This window comes from Penicillium nucicola, assembly GCF_028828085.1.
Source record: "Penicillium nucicola strain IBT 29836 chromosome Unknown utg000013l, whole genome shotgun sequence".
NCBI lineage: Eukaryota > Fungi > Ascomycota > Eurotiomycetes > Eurotiales > Aspergillaceae > Penicillium > Penicillium nucicola.
In genome coordinates this window covers 58933-75459 of record NW_026643137.1, presented here as the reverse complement: position 1 = coordinate 75459, position 16527 = coordinate 58933, and the positions used below count along the sequence as shown (strand labels likewise).

At 47.8% G+C, this 16527-nt stretch overlaps 5 protein-coding genes across 5 annotated transcripts; 2 read left to right on the top strand and 3 right to left on the bottom strand.

Moving 5' to 3' along the window:
• Window positions 1-3241: 3241 nt before the first annotated feature.
• On the top strand, window positions 3242-3737 carry N7511_011270 (uncharacterized protein; the record flags this gene model as incomplete). Its single annotated transcript, XM_057133647.1, has 2 exons — window positions 3242-3446; window positions 3490-3737. The coding sequence occupies 2 exons, from the start codon at window positions 3242-3244 to the stop codon at window positions 3735-3737; spliced, it is 453 nt and encodes a 150-aa protein (XP_056978604.1).
• Window positions 3738-4960: 1223 nt separating this feature from the next.
• On the bottom strand, window positions 4961-5461 carry N7511_011269 (WD40 repeat domain-containing protein; the record flags this gene model as incomplete). The annotated part of the gene is made up of 1 exon (XM_057133646.1): window positions 4961-5461. The coding sequence occupies one exon, from the start codon at window positions 5459-5461 to the stop codon at window positions 4961-4963; it is 501 nt and encodes a 166-aa protein (XP_056978603.1).
• Window positions 5462-6351: 890 nt separating this feature from the next.
• Window positions 6352-11343, top strand: N7511_011268 (vegetative incompatibility protein HET-E-1; the record flags this gene model as incomplete). Its single annotated transcript, XM_057133645.1, has 5 exons — window positions 6352-6506; window positions 6553-6805; window positions 7314-7456; window positions 7504-9082; window positions 9382-11343. 5 exons carry the CDS (start codon window positions 6352-6354, stop codon window positions 11341-11343), a joined length of 4092 nt encoding a protein of 1363 aa, XP_056978602.1.
• Window positions 11344-11885: 542 nt separating this feature from the next.
• N7511_011267 (uncharacterized protein) lies at window positions 11886-13503 on the bottom strand (the record flags this gene model as incomplete). The annotated part of the gene is made up of 2 exons (XM_057133644.1): window positions 11886-13333; window positions 13383-13503. 2 exons carry the CDS (start codon window positions 13501-13503, stop codon window positions 11886-11888), a joined length of 1569 nt encoding a protein of 522 aa, XP_056978601.1.
• Window positions 13504-16221: 2718 nt separating this feature from the next.
• On the bottom strand, window positions 16222-16527 carry N7511_011266 (uncharacterized protein; the record flags this gene model as incomplete). Its single annotated transcript, XM_057133643.1, has 2 exons — window positions 16222-16246; window positions 16268-16527. 2 exons carry the CDS (start codon window positions 16525-16527, stop codon window positions 16222-16224), a joined length of 285 nt encoding a protein of 94 aa, XP_056978600.1.

The window sequence follows — 16527 nt, the reverse complement described above, 5'->3', positions numbered from 1 at the left end:
GACATTGTAGAATCTAGTAAAAATAGTAGATGGTATGGATATATAAATTTAATTAGAAGTAGAATGGTGGATATCAGTATGATTATGGGTTCCCCTGAATGTCACCGTACGCTAGTCTGTTTATGGATTAATGTGATAACACTGGTTAGAAATGTGAGCAATCCGATATTGTAAGACATTAAGGCACTGTAGTGATAGTATACAACTGCTTAATACAGGGTATCATATACTCAGAAAGGATAGGACCTGAATCTGTATTAACTTGGTACTAATATAATTCCTTAGTATTCTACTTGGATTGTGGTCAGAAATATATTTGAGTTGGGTGGTTGTAAGTATAGTCGGAAGGCCAGACATTCTACAGTCGGAAATAGCAGTCTTGAATAAAACCACTCAAATTTGAATACGGCGATTGCAAAACTTGCAGAGTTAGAATTAAGATTGTTGTGATTTCCATGCAGCCTTCAGAAAGTAAAAATAGTATGTGAGTGATAGGAGGAGAGTTCTGAATAACAGTGTCCGTTTTCCTGAATAACAGTGTACGCTAGTCGGTTTTCAGCCTAGCTCCCGCTCTCTTAACTATGGAGGGGTTCAGAATTACACTGTAGTTCAACGTAGAATAGTTATAGGACTAATGATATTCCCGTATGGTCTCGTATACAGAACATTACCATGATAATATTACATAATGGTATGGGAGATCCACAAACAAGGAGTAGCTGGAAGTAGGCTTACAGAATTTATTAAGGTGTCTTTTAGTGGACGCTTGGATAATACACTTGCCTTTCGGTGTCCTATCTATATCTCGACTGTGGTAGCAGTAGCTGTAGCATCAGCGTACGGCGTGATTGAGCAAAAGCACCACACATCTCCGTGGCCTATCTCGCAGATTATTGCATTACCACTTGGGAATTGTGCATGAAGAACAGCTCATACTTGCATATCCCCTCTTTTCCCAACTTCGTCTACAAATTCAGACTTTACTATGCTACCTATTTTCAACTCAATCATTTTAATTAGTCTAATCTGATTCATCTTTTGTGCCATTGTCAAAGGCGTTCAAAATGACCGGAAGCCTCTCATGTCAGATTCAAGCAAGTTCGGTATCTCTGAACTCTGGCCAGAATTTCCCGAAAATCGAGTACAATCAGCCACGGTCATCGTGAGGGCTTCAAACTATTTTACTCGAAATTAACTGACTTCTCAATTTCTGTAGATCATACGAACATCCAATGGTCACACTATGTATTGGAGAGAAGGAGTATGGTGTTTTGGGGTCTCAGATTCGGAAGTACCCTCTATTGGGTCGAAGTTTCCCCCCAAATACATATATCACACTTTCCGATATTCATGGAGATGTCGGCCACACACGCAACTCTATTACATTATCAGTAAATTTACTCAAGACAATAGGAGGGAGCCCGGTAAAAGCTAAGCTCTTGGATTACTAAAGAGTTGTGCTCACGATTTATCAAGCCCTTCCACGTCAATAAAACCGTAAAGATGCTCCCCGGACCCATTCCATTCCTATCGGAGAACGTGAGCAACAGGATATATTGTAAATTCCCCATAAACATAAACATACCGACACCGTACCATTAATCCTCTCGGACATTATAAGAACCGAATACTGGCGGGCTAAATATACTTTTGCCGGTGCACAAAGAAGGTATAGAATCTTACTAGAGATGAGGAACAGAAATGAGGGCAAACAGAAAAGATCAAAGGGCAACTAGGTTTATATACGATGTGGTTACAACACAAGTCAATTCATCATCCTGTTTGGGTTGGTTCCGCCTAATCCTCACTCGTCAGAGTGTATACTAGCAGCTACGATTTCATCACGCCTTGTTAATACCCATCCAAAAGTTTTCAGGATATCTACCCAAGTATCTGCCAGGCCTACACGGCCTGAGCGCTAGGAGCTGACTACGATTCGCCGAAGGCTACTAGTGACCCGATCAACAAATATCCTCACACTGCGAATCACTACCACATCGGAGTGTATACACCGTCTTTCCATGCAGTTCAGAGGGAGCGCAATTAACGCTATTGACTATTGCCACGTCGGTGTCTGCAATTCTATGGATGTAACTGACACTGTTTCACTGGTACCTTTCACTTCTGCCGTATCAGAGTGTAGGCATTAGAACTATTGTGACCGAAGATAGAAACTCCCTACTTATATGACTCTCAAACATTCGTCGCACCATAATTCGAAGATTATTTTAGTCTCGCCCCTAGACAACCACAGATTACGAAAGGGACAAGACGAGTCTCCTCCACATAATAACTGAGTACAATTACTTCTTGCCAAGGCGTGAGAATGTCATATCCTGTGGATTTAAGATCATCGCACTAACTAATTGGTCATCGGTTTGAATACAATGGCCCATCGCCAAAACGGAACCATTGGATTTGTCTAGCAACGATCGCACCTTCAAACCCATCTCTTGATAAAAAAGAACTACGGTCAAGCTATACGATTTGAAGAAGACCTTGAGAGCGCACAGAGGTCCCATGATCGCGCAGAAAACAAGTATGTACTTTGTTTGTGACTACTCACGGTGCGCTTCTGATGGAAGCTTCAGTTAAGGAATTTGTTTCTCGGGCAAATGAGTTTCTCACTACTCTACGAGGCAAGGTTAGCCAGGTGAGCAGACACGGGCAGCAAGTTGTACAACTCATGTCTTGCAATATCTCGGTGATAATTCAATATGGGATCAAACGTGGAGTGATAGATTTTCTCCCACGAGCGAACTACCACAGGGATAGGGTGAGCCAGCCTCGTTTAGGTAAATCGTTAAGATAAATTGTTATCATAACCCATTTATCAAAGACGTGGTTTAGGTGATTCCATAAAAACCGGCTCTTTCGGAGTCATCGGATTGACCGTGGTTATTACATGTCAGCATTGTGATTGAACTTGACAGCTTTTAAAAACTAGGTAGACATTCGGAGTATAATTTCCCTGCAGAGCTCGTCGTGGCTCTCGTAGTAGTTGTTAGTCGGCGCGAATTAGGCGGCAACCCAACTCAATCTTGCCTACGAGATTTATCGAAGACTTTGACACTCTCCATTAGTTTTTTGTTTTAGAGAGGAGTGCAACTGACTGACCATGAATACGCTTCTCAGCCTATGACGTAGTTGAATGTGATTAATAATCAACATCTAGTGGGTCATATCACAAACACCGCCAAATTTTTGTCCATCTCCTTACCCCAGCCAAATCAGTACCACCATGCGTGCCAACACTATCACCATCATATTCTCTGCTTACCATGTTGGAATACGTGATCATCGTGTCGGCAATGGCCCGCACCGCATACTCCCTTTAGGAGTCGTCCAAGAACTCCAACAGCTCGGGGTGCAAGTTGACGTTGCCGAAATCGAGCCAGTGGACAATTTCGAGGGGGAAATTGGACGCAGTTTCGAATTCATGCGGCGTATATCCAAGGCGGTCTTACAGTCCAGCTTTAGAACATCTAGACCTCGATGTCCTAGACTCCTCATACGGTAAAGTCAATGATTACCCATCCGCGGGAGGAATGTTTGGGTCCGACCTAATTACAAATTTGGCCTTGCTGCCTAAGAAAGCCACGCCAAGGAGTCTCACTGTTTGCTCTTTTGATCCTGACGCTGGCGATGGGGATAAAATTGCCAGTATTGCTGTTCGTGCCATTTCGGCTTTCACCCGTTCTTTATTAGAGATGGGTCTCTTGGGTTCTAATGCCTGAGGTGAGGTCAAAGTAAGTTATCTTGTACATAGTGGGCATGAGTCATACAATTTTAATGTTTCAGCAAATATGTTGAAGTAGAGCGGCAAAAGATTATTCGGCTTCGTTGTATTTGTACGGGGATCCGTCAACGTGTATTATCTCAACACAATGTTGCATCAGGAGTCTCTGAACACGGGCTTACCTCTACTGAACACCTGGTGGTGATTGAACAGTGGTCTATCACCTCTGAAGAGTTCCCAATTCATGAAGAGTGTCCTGCTGAGTGGCATGCTGGACCAAACGAGCCAGATGCTGCGGCTGCCGGTCAGGCCGATCCCGAAGACAGCCTAGCTAAGATCTTGCTGCCGGATGTGACTCTATATCACGATTGGGAAACTCTATCGTCGGTAAAGAGGAGCAAAAGGATCAAGAGACTGAAGAAGAAAGGTCTACCGATCCCGAACGCGAACGGCGTTGTTTTAATTTCGTTGTTATAAATACTCTATCCTTGTCTTGCCCTTTTGGCTTTCCTTAATTACCAACTTACCATTACGAGACCCATATTCCCGTGGCAATAAAACCTATACTATATCTCCCTTACAGTCGGACACGCCTATATATTGTAGTGGATAAGCGCGTAAATTGAAGAGACGGCATGATTGTATATCTGCCAAAAGCCATGGGGTGTAGCTATGTTATTAATTGCGGATGAGAGGGACCGATGTGGGAGGATGAGCTGAAAGCGGCTAGCGTTTCTCTGTACTCTGCTCAGAGTTGTTCTCCATGACCGACGTACAAATCATCCCGCAATTACTGTCCCTGCCCAAACCAAGCAGGACCAAGCCTTACAGCTGCAAACATTCTGCGTATACAGTAGACGACAAGTTCGGCTTCCACAAGATTTACACTCTTTCGCTCTTTGTCAGCGCCACAGTGGGGAACTATGCTAAGTTTGGTACTAGCCTGGATTTGCGCCATCCAAGCACTGTTACGGACATGAGAATACCAGACTGAGAGTAAATTACATGTATTACTAGAACATGGCGAAGCGTCCTTGGAAAGTAGGTTGCGAGCTGGTGCTAAGTTGCCTTTTTGTTCTAATCGCTTCGGATGAGGCAAAGGCCCAACGATCTAAAGTCCACAAGCAAGATACATATAGCGCTGTACTGACCCATGCTCTCTTGGAAAGTAGTTAGGTAATTGAAAAATTCGAGAGTACACCGAGGACAACGATAAAATAACTACTTCGTGTTGAAACTAACAATCAAAATCCTCCCATTAGGGTATCCAATAGCAAGGACGCCACCCTGAATAGCTGAGTAATTGAATTTGCGATACTCAGCAGGGAGCCATATAAGGTATTCGTTCTTGAAGGCAATCCAGTCATTTGACACAGAAATTCGAGATTTGGGATCATATGAACTTTGACTGACGACGGAAGCGACCAAATCGAAATAGCCCACGAGGGTCTTGAGCGCTTTGCCCGTCTGAGCATCCCAGAGCTTCATCGTCTTATCATACGAGATTGAGGCCACCGTTTGGCCGTCTGGAGAGAAGATTACACACAAGACCCAATGGGAATGGCCCTCGAGGGTCATCAGCTCTTTGCCCTTCCTAGCATCCCACAGCTTGATCGTGTGATCATCCGAGTCAGAGGCCACCGTTTGGCCTTCCGGGGAGAACGCCACCGATAGGACCGAATTAGAATATGAGCCTCCGACAGTGATTTGGAGTGGTGCCATGTTGATAATGAATGCCCCTCGAGGGTCTGTAGATTCGAGTTCCAAGATTCCATCACCGCTCGTAGTATCTCTATCCGTCTGGGCTTTTCGTGCAGAATTGACTTTCGTATCACACTTTGTACTGGCACAAAAGCCAGTCCAGAATGGTAGAGTTGTAGTGGAGCAATGCCTGCTATATGTGCATTTTGAAGAGTAAGCCTTCTTGCATCCTGCAGAAATGCACGCACTTGAGAACCGTGCTTATGCTATATATGTCAGTATAGAACCTCTTTACAGCCACCAACCACAAACTTACATTAACTAGGCCCTGTAACTCATTCATCAGCCTGATACCCTCGGATATCATTCCCATCAGGCTCAAGGCTTCAAGCCAATGAAGAAGGGGCACGTTTGCGCAAAGCGTTTAGCTCACTTAATCTGCGGGGTCATGATGATAGGATAAACGGACGTGGTCCTGTTGCTTGTCTATCTGGATGCCATATTGGGTGTCACCCGACATCTCGCCGCCTCGTTTTTTCGCGTTCGGTCGCATTGTCGCTCGTCGGGAGCAGTATCAACCGATACGCAAACGCAATAAGCAGATCAACGCGTTCTCCAGGGCGCTTGCTGGGTCTGTTTCTTCGTGTCATCACGTGCTTTCTGCACGGTGATGAGGTGTGATAAGTGGGTCGGGCCGATGGCTCAGCTGAGAACTATAGAAGTTTCTCAAATGACGCTTGACATCTGCTGTGATGTTGGAAGCAATCCTCAAGGTGCCGCATTTTGACCGTGATCGTTCTTCCATTTGGCCGAATCGCATCTTTGTGTCGTACTTGGGACGGGCTAAGTTACTCCGAGTGAATCGACTGACCCCCGCCTTTGAGCCGAAATTACTGTCCAAGACGTAGGCCATGAATGAGCTCATGCTGTGGGCCGCCTTGATCGCGCTCCCGGTCGTGCTTCTCTACCCGGTGATTGGCAAGATTCGTCGCCGGGGAAGGATGGACCGCCCTGATGGACTTTACACGGTCTACGAGCCTGAGCAGGCTGAGGACGTCACTTTTGAGTAAGAGCTGCCAGTTCAGCGATGCTGCTTACGCTAATAACTCCAGGATTGTCGCCGTCCATGGCCTTGGGGCACATCCGGAATACACCTGGACAGGCACTTCATCGGCATCGACCGGTTCGGGCGACGTGAAACGCATCCACCTGCTGCGAGACCTACTGAAAGATGACTTTCCGACCGCACGGATTCTGGCGTTTGCGCATAACTCGGACTGGTTGATCAATGCGCCGGTTAAGTCAGCGCAGCAAATTGGCGAACGGTTGCTGGACGAGCTGGTAAAGCATCGGAAAAAACAACAGGTACGGACTGCAAAGTCCAATGAAGATAAAGCTAACAGAATCCATAGTCTGTTCAGATGGTTTTTCTCGCCCATAGCTTTGGAGGCATCGTCATAAAAGAGGTAAGCAGCAATATTCCCACTTCCTTTGCGTATGGATATACATCCTTCTATAGGCCTTGTGCACTCCTGGGAACGCCGCGAAAAACATTTTTGACAACACTTGCGGGATCATTTTCCTCGGTACCCCTCACCAAGGGTCACCTGTATCTACTCTCGGGGCTATCTTAGCCTACGTGACTGGCTTCTTAGGGTCTAGCACTGGGTTGATCCGTTCCCTAACGAGCTATCAAGAACAGCTCTCTAACTTGGATGAACGTTTTGGGAAGTGCCTCCAAGCAAAAGAGATACGACGACAAAAGACAAAGATTGTAGCTTTCCGCGAAGAGATGCCCACAAGCATCCTAGGGATATCTGTGGGTTTGGTAGGTGTTACTGCCCCTCTCCGAGATCCCTCTAACACCCCCTAGATTGTCCCACGGGACTCAGCGCGAGGCGGCCATGGTGCTATACTCATTGATATCACTAAAGACCACTCTGGATTAAACAAGTGCCGCGGGCGGGACGATCCATTATATCACAGCCTTCAGGAACAGCTACGAACACTTAGACCGTATGTCGCTTTACTTTGTGATTGGACGGGCTAGCTAACAGAGAAAGGACGACCACACCCACCCTGAATGGCGACCAGCAGTACGTCGTCGACAAATTACGCACTGTGGAAGATGCCGCATTCAACTCCCGTGTAAACGAACACGTCGCGACTTGCCTCGGAAACACGCGCCATGAGCTGCTCGGCACGATCAGCCAATGGATTAAAGCCCCAATCACTCGCGAGCATGCATATTGGCTTCGAGGAAAGGCTGGCACTGGCAAGTCAACGATCGCTCGCACCGTGGCTGATACCCTTGACCGGCAGGATCGCCTTGCTGCCAGCTTCTTCTTCAAGAGGGATGAACTCGATCGTAGTAGTGCCCGCTACGTGTTCACAAGTATTGCTGCCCAGATCGCCCAGAAATTACCCGCGGTAGCTGAGCATATGCGAAACACCATCGAAGCGAAACCAAGTATCGCCACTATGGCATTAGGGGAGCAGTTTAGGAGACTTATCATGCAGCCAATGGAAGCCGCCTCGCGTGAAACTTCCACGACCATGACAGTTGTGATCGATGCCCTCGATGAATGTGAGGGTGATGAGGATATCACGACGATTATCAAGTTACTGTTGCAGACCGATCGCTCAACAGTAGTCCCGTTAAAATTCTTCGTCACCAGCAGATTTGAGCTTCCAATTCGTCTCGGGTTTAAGGGGGTCCAAGACAAGTTCATCGAGGTTTCTATTGACGAGATCCCATGGCCCACGATCGAGCGAGACATCACAGCCTTTTTGAAATTTCGATTGGGTGAAATTCGGTCAATGTTCGAGCTCGCCTCTGATTGGCCAGATCCAACCCAATTCCGCAGACTGGTCACAAATTCTGTGCCGCTTTTCATCTTTGCGGCTACGACCTGTCGCTTCATTGAGGATTGCCGACAGGGCGGTGACGGGCCGGATGATCGGCTTCAGAAGATCCTCCAACATGAGGCCCGTGGGAATCTTGACCAAATATACCTACCCGTCCTAGACCGAATGGTACATGGATTGAAGTTCGCTGCGCAATTGAATGCGATCAATGAGTTCAAATTGATCGTGGGCTCAATAATCACTGTTGCAAATCCTCTAGGCGCTGCGCCATTGGCGAGCCTTCTTGATATCTCCACTGGAAAAGTCAACAACAGACTGGGGATGCTTCACTCTATACTCGACGTCCCAACCAACGCTACTATTCCGATAAGAATATTCCACGAATCGTTTCGAGATTTTGTCATTGATCCAGAGATGAGCCAGTCCTTCTACGTTGATGAGAAGGCCACCCACAAGATGCTTGCAGACAGATGTCTTGCGCTGCTTTCCCACGGTGGCCATCTGAAACAGGACATCTGTGGACTAGAAGCGCCGGGGCGTCTTCGTACTGTTCTCGACAAGCCAAAGATTGACCGGTGTCTGCCATTACATGTTCAATATGCGTGCCTGTACTGGGTGCATCATTTGAAGAAGAGCGGGGTCAAGCTGAACGATGAACACCAAGCCCTGTCCTTTCTCCTAGAGCACTGCCTTCATTGGCTTGAAGCCTTAAGCCTGATGGGAATGATATCCGAGGGTATCAGGCTAATCAATGAGTTACAGGGTCTGATTGATGTAAGTTTGTGGTTGGTGGCTGTAAAGAGGTTCTATACTGACATTTATAGCACAAGCACGGTTCTCAAGTGCGTGCATTTCTGCAGGATGCAAGAAGGTTTACTCTTCAAAACTCATATATAGCAGGCATTGCTCCACTGCAACTCTATAATTCTGGACTGGCTTTTGCGCCAGTACAAAGTGTCATACGAAAGTCATTTCTGCACGAAAAGCCCAGAAGGATAGAGATACTACGAGCGGTGATGGAATCTTGGAACTCGAATCTACAGACCCTCGAAGGACATTCTGATTATGTTCAGTCGGTGGCGTTCTCCCCGGACGGCCAAACGGTGGCCTCTGGCTCGCTTGATAACACGATCAAGCTGTGGGATGCTCAGACGGGCAAGGAGCGACAGACCCTCGAGGGGCATTCTGATTCGGTCCGGTCGGTGGCCTTCTCCACGAACGGCCAAACGGTGGCCTCTGGCTCCGATGATCACACGATCAAGCTGTGGGATGCTCAGACGGGCAAGGAGCGACAGACCCTCGAGGGGCATTCTGATTCGGTCCGGTCGGTGGCCTTCTCCCCGAACGGCCAAACGGTGGCCTCTGGCTCCGATGATCACACGATCAAGCTCTGGGATGCTCAAACGGGCAAGGAGCGACAGACGCTCGAGGAACATTCTGGTGTGGTCTCGTCGGTGGCGTTCTCCCCGGACGGCCAAATGGTGGCCTCTGGCTCGGTTGATGAGACGATCAAGCTGTGGGATGCTCAGACGGGCAAGGTGCGACAGACACTCGACGGGCATTCTGATGAGGTCTGGTCAGTGGCCTTCTCACCGGACGGCCAAACGGTGGCCTCTAGCTCATATGATTGCACTATCAAGCTGTGGGATACTCAGACGGGCAGGGAGCGACAGACGATCGAGGGGCATTCTAATTATGTTCAGTCGGTGGCGTTCTCCCCGGACGGCCAAACGGTGGCCTCTGGCTCATATGATCGGACGGTCAAGCTGTGGGATGCTCAGACGGGCAAGGAGCGACAGACCCTCGAGGGGCATTCCAATTCGGTCCTGTCGGTGGCCTTCTCCCCGGACGGCCAAATGGTGGCCTCTGGCTCGGTTGATGAGACGATCAAGCTGTGGGATGCTCAGACGGGCAAGGAGCGACAGACACTCGACGGGCATTCTGATGAGGTCTGGTCAGTGGCCTTCTCACCGGACGGCCAAACGGTGGCCTCTGGCTCCGATGATCACACGATCAAGCTGTGGGATGCTCAGACGGGCAAGGAGCGACAGACCCTCGAGGGGCATTCTGATTCGGTCCGGTCGGTGGCCTTCTCCACGAACGGCCAAACGGTGGCCTCTGGCTCCGATGATCACACGATCAAGCTGTGGGATGCTCAGACGGGCAAGGAGCGACAGACGCTCAAGTGGCATTCTGGGGTGGTCTTGTCGGTGGCCTTCTCTCCGGACGGCCAAATGGTGGCCTCTGGCTCCGATGATCACACGATCAAGCTGTGGGATGCGCGGACGGGCAAGGAGCGACAGACGCTCAAGTGGCATTCTGGGGTGGTCTTGTCGGTGTCCTTCTCCCCGGACGGCCAAATGGTGGCCTCTGGCTCATATGATCGCACGATCAAGCTGTGGGATGCTCAGACGGGCAAAGAGCGGCAGACGCTCGAGGGGCATTCTAATGTGGTCTTGTCGGTGGCCTTCTCCCCGGACGGCCAAACGGTGGCCTCTGGCTCGTCTGATAACACGATCAAGCTGTGGGATGCTCAGACGGGCAAGGAGCGACAGACGCTCGGGGGGCATTCTGGTGGGGTCTGGTCAGTGGCCTTCTCTGCGGACGGTCAAACGGTGGCCTCTGGCTCGCATGATTTCACGATCAAGCTGTGGGATGCTCAGACGGGCAAGGAGCGACAGACACTCGAGGGGCATTCCAATGCGGTCCTGTCGGTGGCCTTCTCCCCGAACGGCCAAACGGTGGCCTCTGGCTCGAATGATAATACGATCAAGCTGTGGGATGCTCAGACGGGCAAGGAGCGACAGACCCTCGAGGGGCGCCCCGACTCGGTCGCGTCCATCGTGGGCCGGATTCCCGGCCAGCCCGATCCTCACGTTTCCGTTGCAAATGACTGGGTCACCTTTGGAAACGAAAATCTGATATGGCTCCCTGCTGAGTATCGCAGTTTCATTTCCTCCGATATACAACACGATAGGCTGGCTCTTGGATACTCCACGGGGAAAGTTTTGATAATAGGTTCTCGCAATGATTAGATTCCTTGCCCTTGTGCTGGGCCTTCTTTTCGTTGTCTTATACAAATTTAACAGAACATTGGCTAGTTTAGCACTTAGTGTAATACAGAGGCATCCTAGTATGACTGGGAAAGTAATCTAACTGTTTCCCAAATTGTATTAATCGTTCCAGCGAACCACGTAAATGACCCCAGTAAGGGGAAATGTCATGTCTGTGACAGTGCCAAGACGAAGTAAATTTCAATGAAGCTCGATCTAGACTAGGGCCCCACTGTGGCGCTGAGAAAGAGGGAAAGAGTGTAAATCTGGTGGACACCGAACTTGTCGTCTACTGTACGCAAAAATCGTACTTTATCATTAGCGATGATTCTATTTAATGAGCAGCTAGGAGTAGATAAAAACAAGAGTCAGGAACTTCGGTATTTCGTATATCCTCGCTTTGCGCAAGCCGGCGACTGGTGCAGGAGATATTGTTCTTTTTGAGGAGCAGCGCGAACAAACTCTTCAAATGGTTGGATTGCCCGAAGAGCAACAACCGAGACATTCCACATGAGATGCGCTTTTCATTCACTCCGTCCATTGATGAGCTCCCACTGAAGACGAACATTAGAGTCACCTCCAGGAGCTGATACCTTCATAAGGTTAAGTAACCCCGTCACCATGCTGTAATCCAGCCAAAGATTTTCTTGGGGACCAGGTATACCGTAGACGGCGCTATAATCTGAAGAGTACCGAATCTCTCCAGCAAACCTCCCAAGTGTATCTCCTTCCTGGACTGAAATGATGGGGCAAGCTGTGAGAAAGACATCATCTTTGAGTTGAAGAGTAACGAAAATAGATTTGTTCCGCATTGTTTCTGCCTTTGGCTGCAAGTCAAAGAACCCACCGAGTGCAACAGCGGATGGCTCGTGCGATCCACTCAATTGGAAGACGGTTTCCTCTACGCTGGAGGACCATAGGTTAATAGCGCTGTTCCACGCATTTTCAGAGACACTAAGTCTGTCCGCTACAAGCGGCTGGCTCAGCCATAGTCTTCCTGTGAAATCACCCTTGCTCTCCTCGGCCACACGCTCTTCCAACTGTTTGATATGGAAGGCATATCTTTCTTCCCAGTCCCGGATCATCTTTACCAAAGAAGCCCCAGCTTCCGATGAGTAGCTTTTGCAGAAGCGGTCGAAATCCTTTGTGCGATACAAGAGAATTTTGTCAACACCCGCGTTTCGCATCTCGAACAGTCGTTTCCAAAAAAGACGGCACTGCCGTTGATTAGCGAGGCTAAGTCCATAACCCGCTTCCCTCATGAAGCGCTCGGTAGCGACCTTCTCGGCCATCGTGAATTCATCAAGAGGGCCTTTAGAGGTTGGCAAATCCTTTGGGTCAAGGAGTTCGGCGCCTTTTTTGATGATTTCCCAATACACGGTCTCGTTAAATCGAGATTGGATACTTTTGCTTGCCGAGAATGCATTCTCCTGCTTGATTAGCTGGACTGCATCTGGGTATTGCAGCTTGACAATGTCATCCACCAAACTCTGAATCGCCTCAACCTTCGTTGTCATAATTGCCTGCTTTGAACGGTGTCCGTATCTTCCAAGTGGATCATTAAGCTTGATACAGTTGACAAGTATGTTCTCGACGATACTGTGCGGCGCTTTTCCACCTTGATGGGTGCATAAGTCGGTCAAGGGTGTCTCAGCCCGGGGTGAGTTCATCGCTGTGTTTGCTTCATCCGTTAATGGAGAATCGGTTGGTATGCCTCCTTTTAGAGGTGGTACGGCATCATTCATCCCTTGCGACATTTCTTTGAGAGTAGTCTTGTCTTTCGCTTTGACTTTGTTCGTCTTTTTCTTCTTATGAGACGGTGCGTCTAGCCCCGTGTAGTCCGCTTTACTTCGTTTTTCAGGTGTGGGGAGGAACCGATAAGAGCCGCGCTTTGCTTCAGGATCCGGACTAGCTTTAGGAGTAGGAAGAGGTGGTAAATCTGTTATTCCTACCTGCTGCCTTGTTTGGCGGACTATGCGTGTCAGTGGAAATAGTTGTTCGAACAGCAGTCTGGGGCTCACTGAAGTCAGAAATGCCAAGTATGTGTTGCTTGATAGGCTCATCACTGCAGTTACTGATTCCGCAAATTACTAGCAGCTCCTGGATTTTCTCCGCTGTCAAAGACCGAAAGATTTCCTCCATGGTGTATTGTGCTGTGGATGTAAGCTCCAACCAGGAGATGTTGGGGAGAGAAGTCGGGCTGCCACTATTTTCGGACGCATGGGTAACAAACACTAATCTGTATTGGGAAATATGGAGTCTAGACTGTAGCTAGCAGAATCAGACGGAAAGAAAGGGAAACGGGGTTCTCTAAGCAGACCATATTGTAATTAGTATCTTGCACTGTATCAACTCGCTGCTGGTAATTTGTTTGCGTGCTCTTCCTGTCACAGCGTTGCTTTAGTGATGGCGCATCATGCGGGTCTCTTCGGCACACCGGCCTCTTAGCTTCTACCCTCAGTTTGAATTCGAGGAATGATCCATTTTAACATTTTAGTCGCTCGTACATCAAATTAAAAACATATTTACAACAATGGATGTTTCAAATATGATTTGCGCAAGCAGAAAGTCGAGGCACGCAACGCATATCACATGCATAAATTAGCGTAAACGAGCCTCTTTGATAGGGGCGTGCGAGGATGCCTACCCTTGGAGCTTTAAGCACTGATCCTAGACCATTCGTAGCCTCTCAGAACAAGAGCATGATCCTTGATACTTGACACATAAAAATAGTACTTCGGGAAAAGTAGCAGGAACTCTGCGGCTTTAATGTGCAGAAAATGATAGGGAAGGAGCCGGCGTGGCGACTCTGATTAGAGTAAAGACAAGCGCTAACCGCTTTAGGCCAATTAATCTGCCTGAGATGTGAGGCCCAAGAATTTTGTTGGAAGAAGCCAGGGTATGGATCCACATCAGTTTGTTTAACTTAATTATAGTCCTCTGAAAAGTAGAAATGTCCACTAAAGCACCGTGATGCTTCTTGAGATAGCAATTGTCAGATGATCTCGCGGTTCGTAAGAAAATTAGAGCTCGCGGGACCGTGGTCTTTCCTATGACAGAGATAATCAAAGGACCCTCGGGTTCACGAGAAGATCGGATTTTACAGAAACCGTGGTTTTTCCTGTGATACAGACAGTCGGATGATCGTTTGGTTCGTAGGAGCTTAAAGCGCGCGTAAAAGCGTGGTGTTCCCTGGGATCTACCCAGTCTAACGATGTCTAGGCTCCCCCGATGGGTCTTAGACTAAAAGAAACTCCGTGGTTTTTCTTATTATAGAGATGGTCAGAAGACCCGTGCCTTCGCAAGAAATAATAGTTCGCGGAAACCCTGGTTTTTCCTACGATGAAGAGAATCGAATGTTCTTTGAGTTCATGAGATACTAGGACAAAGGGTAACATTTCATTCACTTATATAGCGGAATCGGTCCCCATATCTCGGGCAAGATTAAGTGGGTATATAAGTAGAGCCAAACAATAATACCTTTCCACAACTTTGACAGGTTTTGCGAGGAACACGAAGCAAAGAGCCCTAAAGACTGAGTCTCTAGCCGAGATCTTTTACGAAGCTTTACACGTTGAACGTGAATATTCCTCATTGATTAAGATATTTCTATCACTAGAGACCTACAATTATCTAGGCCTATTCAGGGAAAGGAAATCACAGACCATAACCCTCTTTCTCCTCACGGATCTTAACTTCATTTACAAAATAACACCCAGTAAGCTGCCCAATATACTTCAAGCTGCCGAGATCTCTGTACTCTGTAGGCGTCCAGTCATCAAACCTCGCTAATAGAGCCCCCCTTCCAACAACAAATCACACTATGTCGCGTTACGAGAAGTTAAGCTTCACGTATAACCGCTCGAGGTGTACCATACAACCGTCGTATTCAAGATATGATATCGTTGAACATATTGCACTACGCTGATAGGACGTAGAATATAGCTAAAGTCATGAGGCCTTTGCATTCGCATAACAGTATAGGAAAACCTCAATCAGGGAAAAACCTTTACCAAGGCCGAAAGAAAGGAAGAGCCATTTGTCGAAAAGTGGCGCCCGCACTATAGACGGGATTGATTAAAATCAAAGATCGATAGCGCAAATATTATGAACCTTTTGATACTTACACAAGCAAAGCGTCTCAATAGGAGTACACTTTGGTTGAAAGTTCCAACGGCTGCCTTACTAAAGGCCATTTCGAGTCAATACTGTATATTCAAAGTGATTGCTCTCCAGTCCAGGGTTATCACTTACACCCTATTCACGTCCATCTCAGTCAGCACTGTTTGCTCAAAGTCATTGCTCTTCAGCCAAGGGTCATCACTTACACCCTATTCACGTTCATCCATGCTAGTCAGCACTATATGCTCAAAGTCATAGCTCTTCAGTCAAAGGTCATCACTTACACCCTGTTCACGTCCATCCATGCGAGTCAGCAATATTTGCTCAAAGTCATAGCTCAAAGTCAAAGGTCATCACTTACAATCTATTCACGTCCATCCTGGTCAGCACCGTATTGTAAAGTATAGGGGGGTTCTAGTGTTTACAGGGTAGGGCCTGTCAACTAGGTAAGACGAAGATGGCTCCGGAACAGATGTATTATGTGAATAGTACAGAGACTGATTCTTAGGGAACTTCCAGGTTCCCAAGAATGGACTATTTATCATTGATAGGAGCGGGGTAGAGTGGCGGTCAGAATACGCTCTGTGATCGACAGTGACACGCTGGCGATAACCCGTCTCTATGACAGGACTTCTGAAGATTCAGGATCCACTCCGTTACACGTATGCTCAAAGTCATTGCTCTCCAGTCAAGAGTCTTCACTTACAATCTATTCATGTCCATCCATCCTAGTCAGCGCTATATGCTCAAAGTCGTTTTCCTTCTGTTAAGGGTCATCACTTACGGGCTTTTCACGTCCATATCGGTCAGCGCTGTTTGCTCAAAGTCATAGCTCTGCAGTTTGAAACCGCAAGACCGCACCATGCAGAGGCCTAGGCAGGATAAGCACACATTCCAGGTGCGCTCACGCTGACCACAGCGATCGAGAGCACTCCCGAGAGGTAAGAGCAAAGGATCACCATCATCAACAGGAACAATATCAGCATCTGGTACGAGCTTACCACAAGAAGCACACACCGATCTTTTCGAAGCATTTGAGGTCAT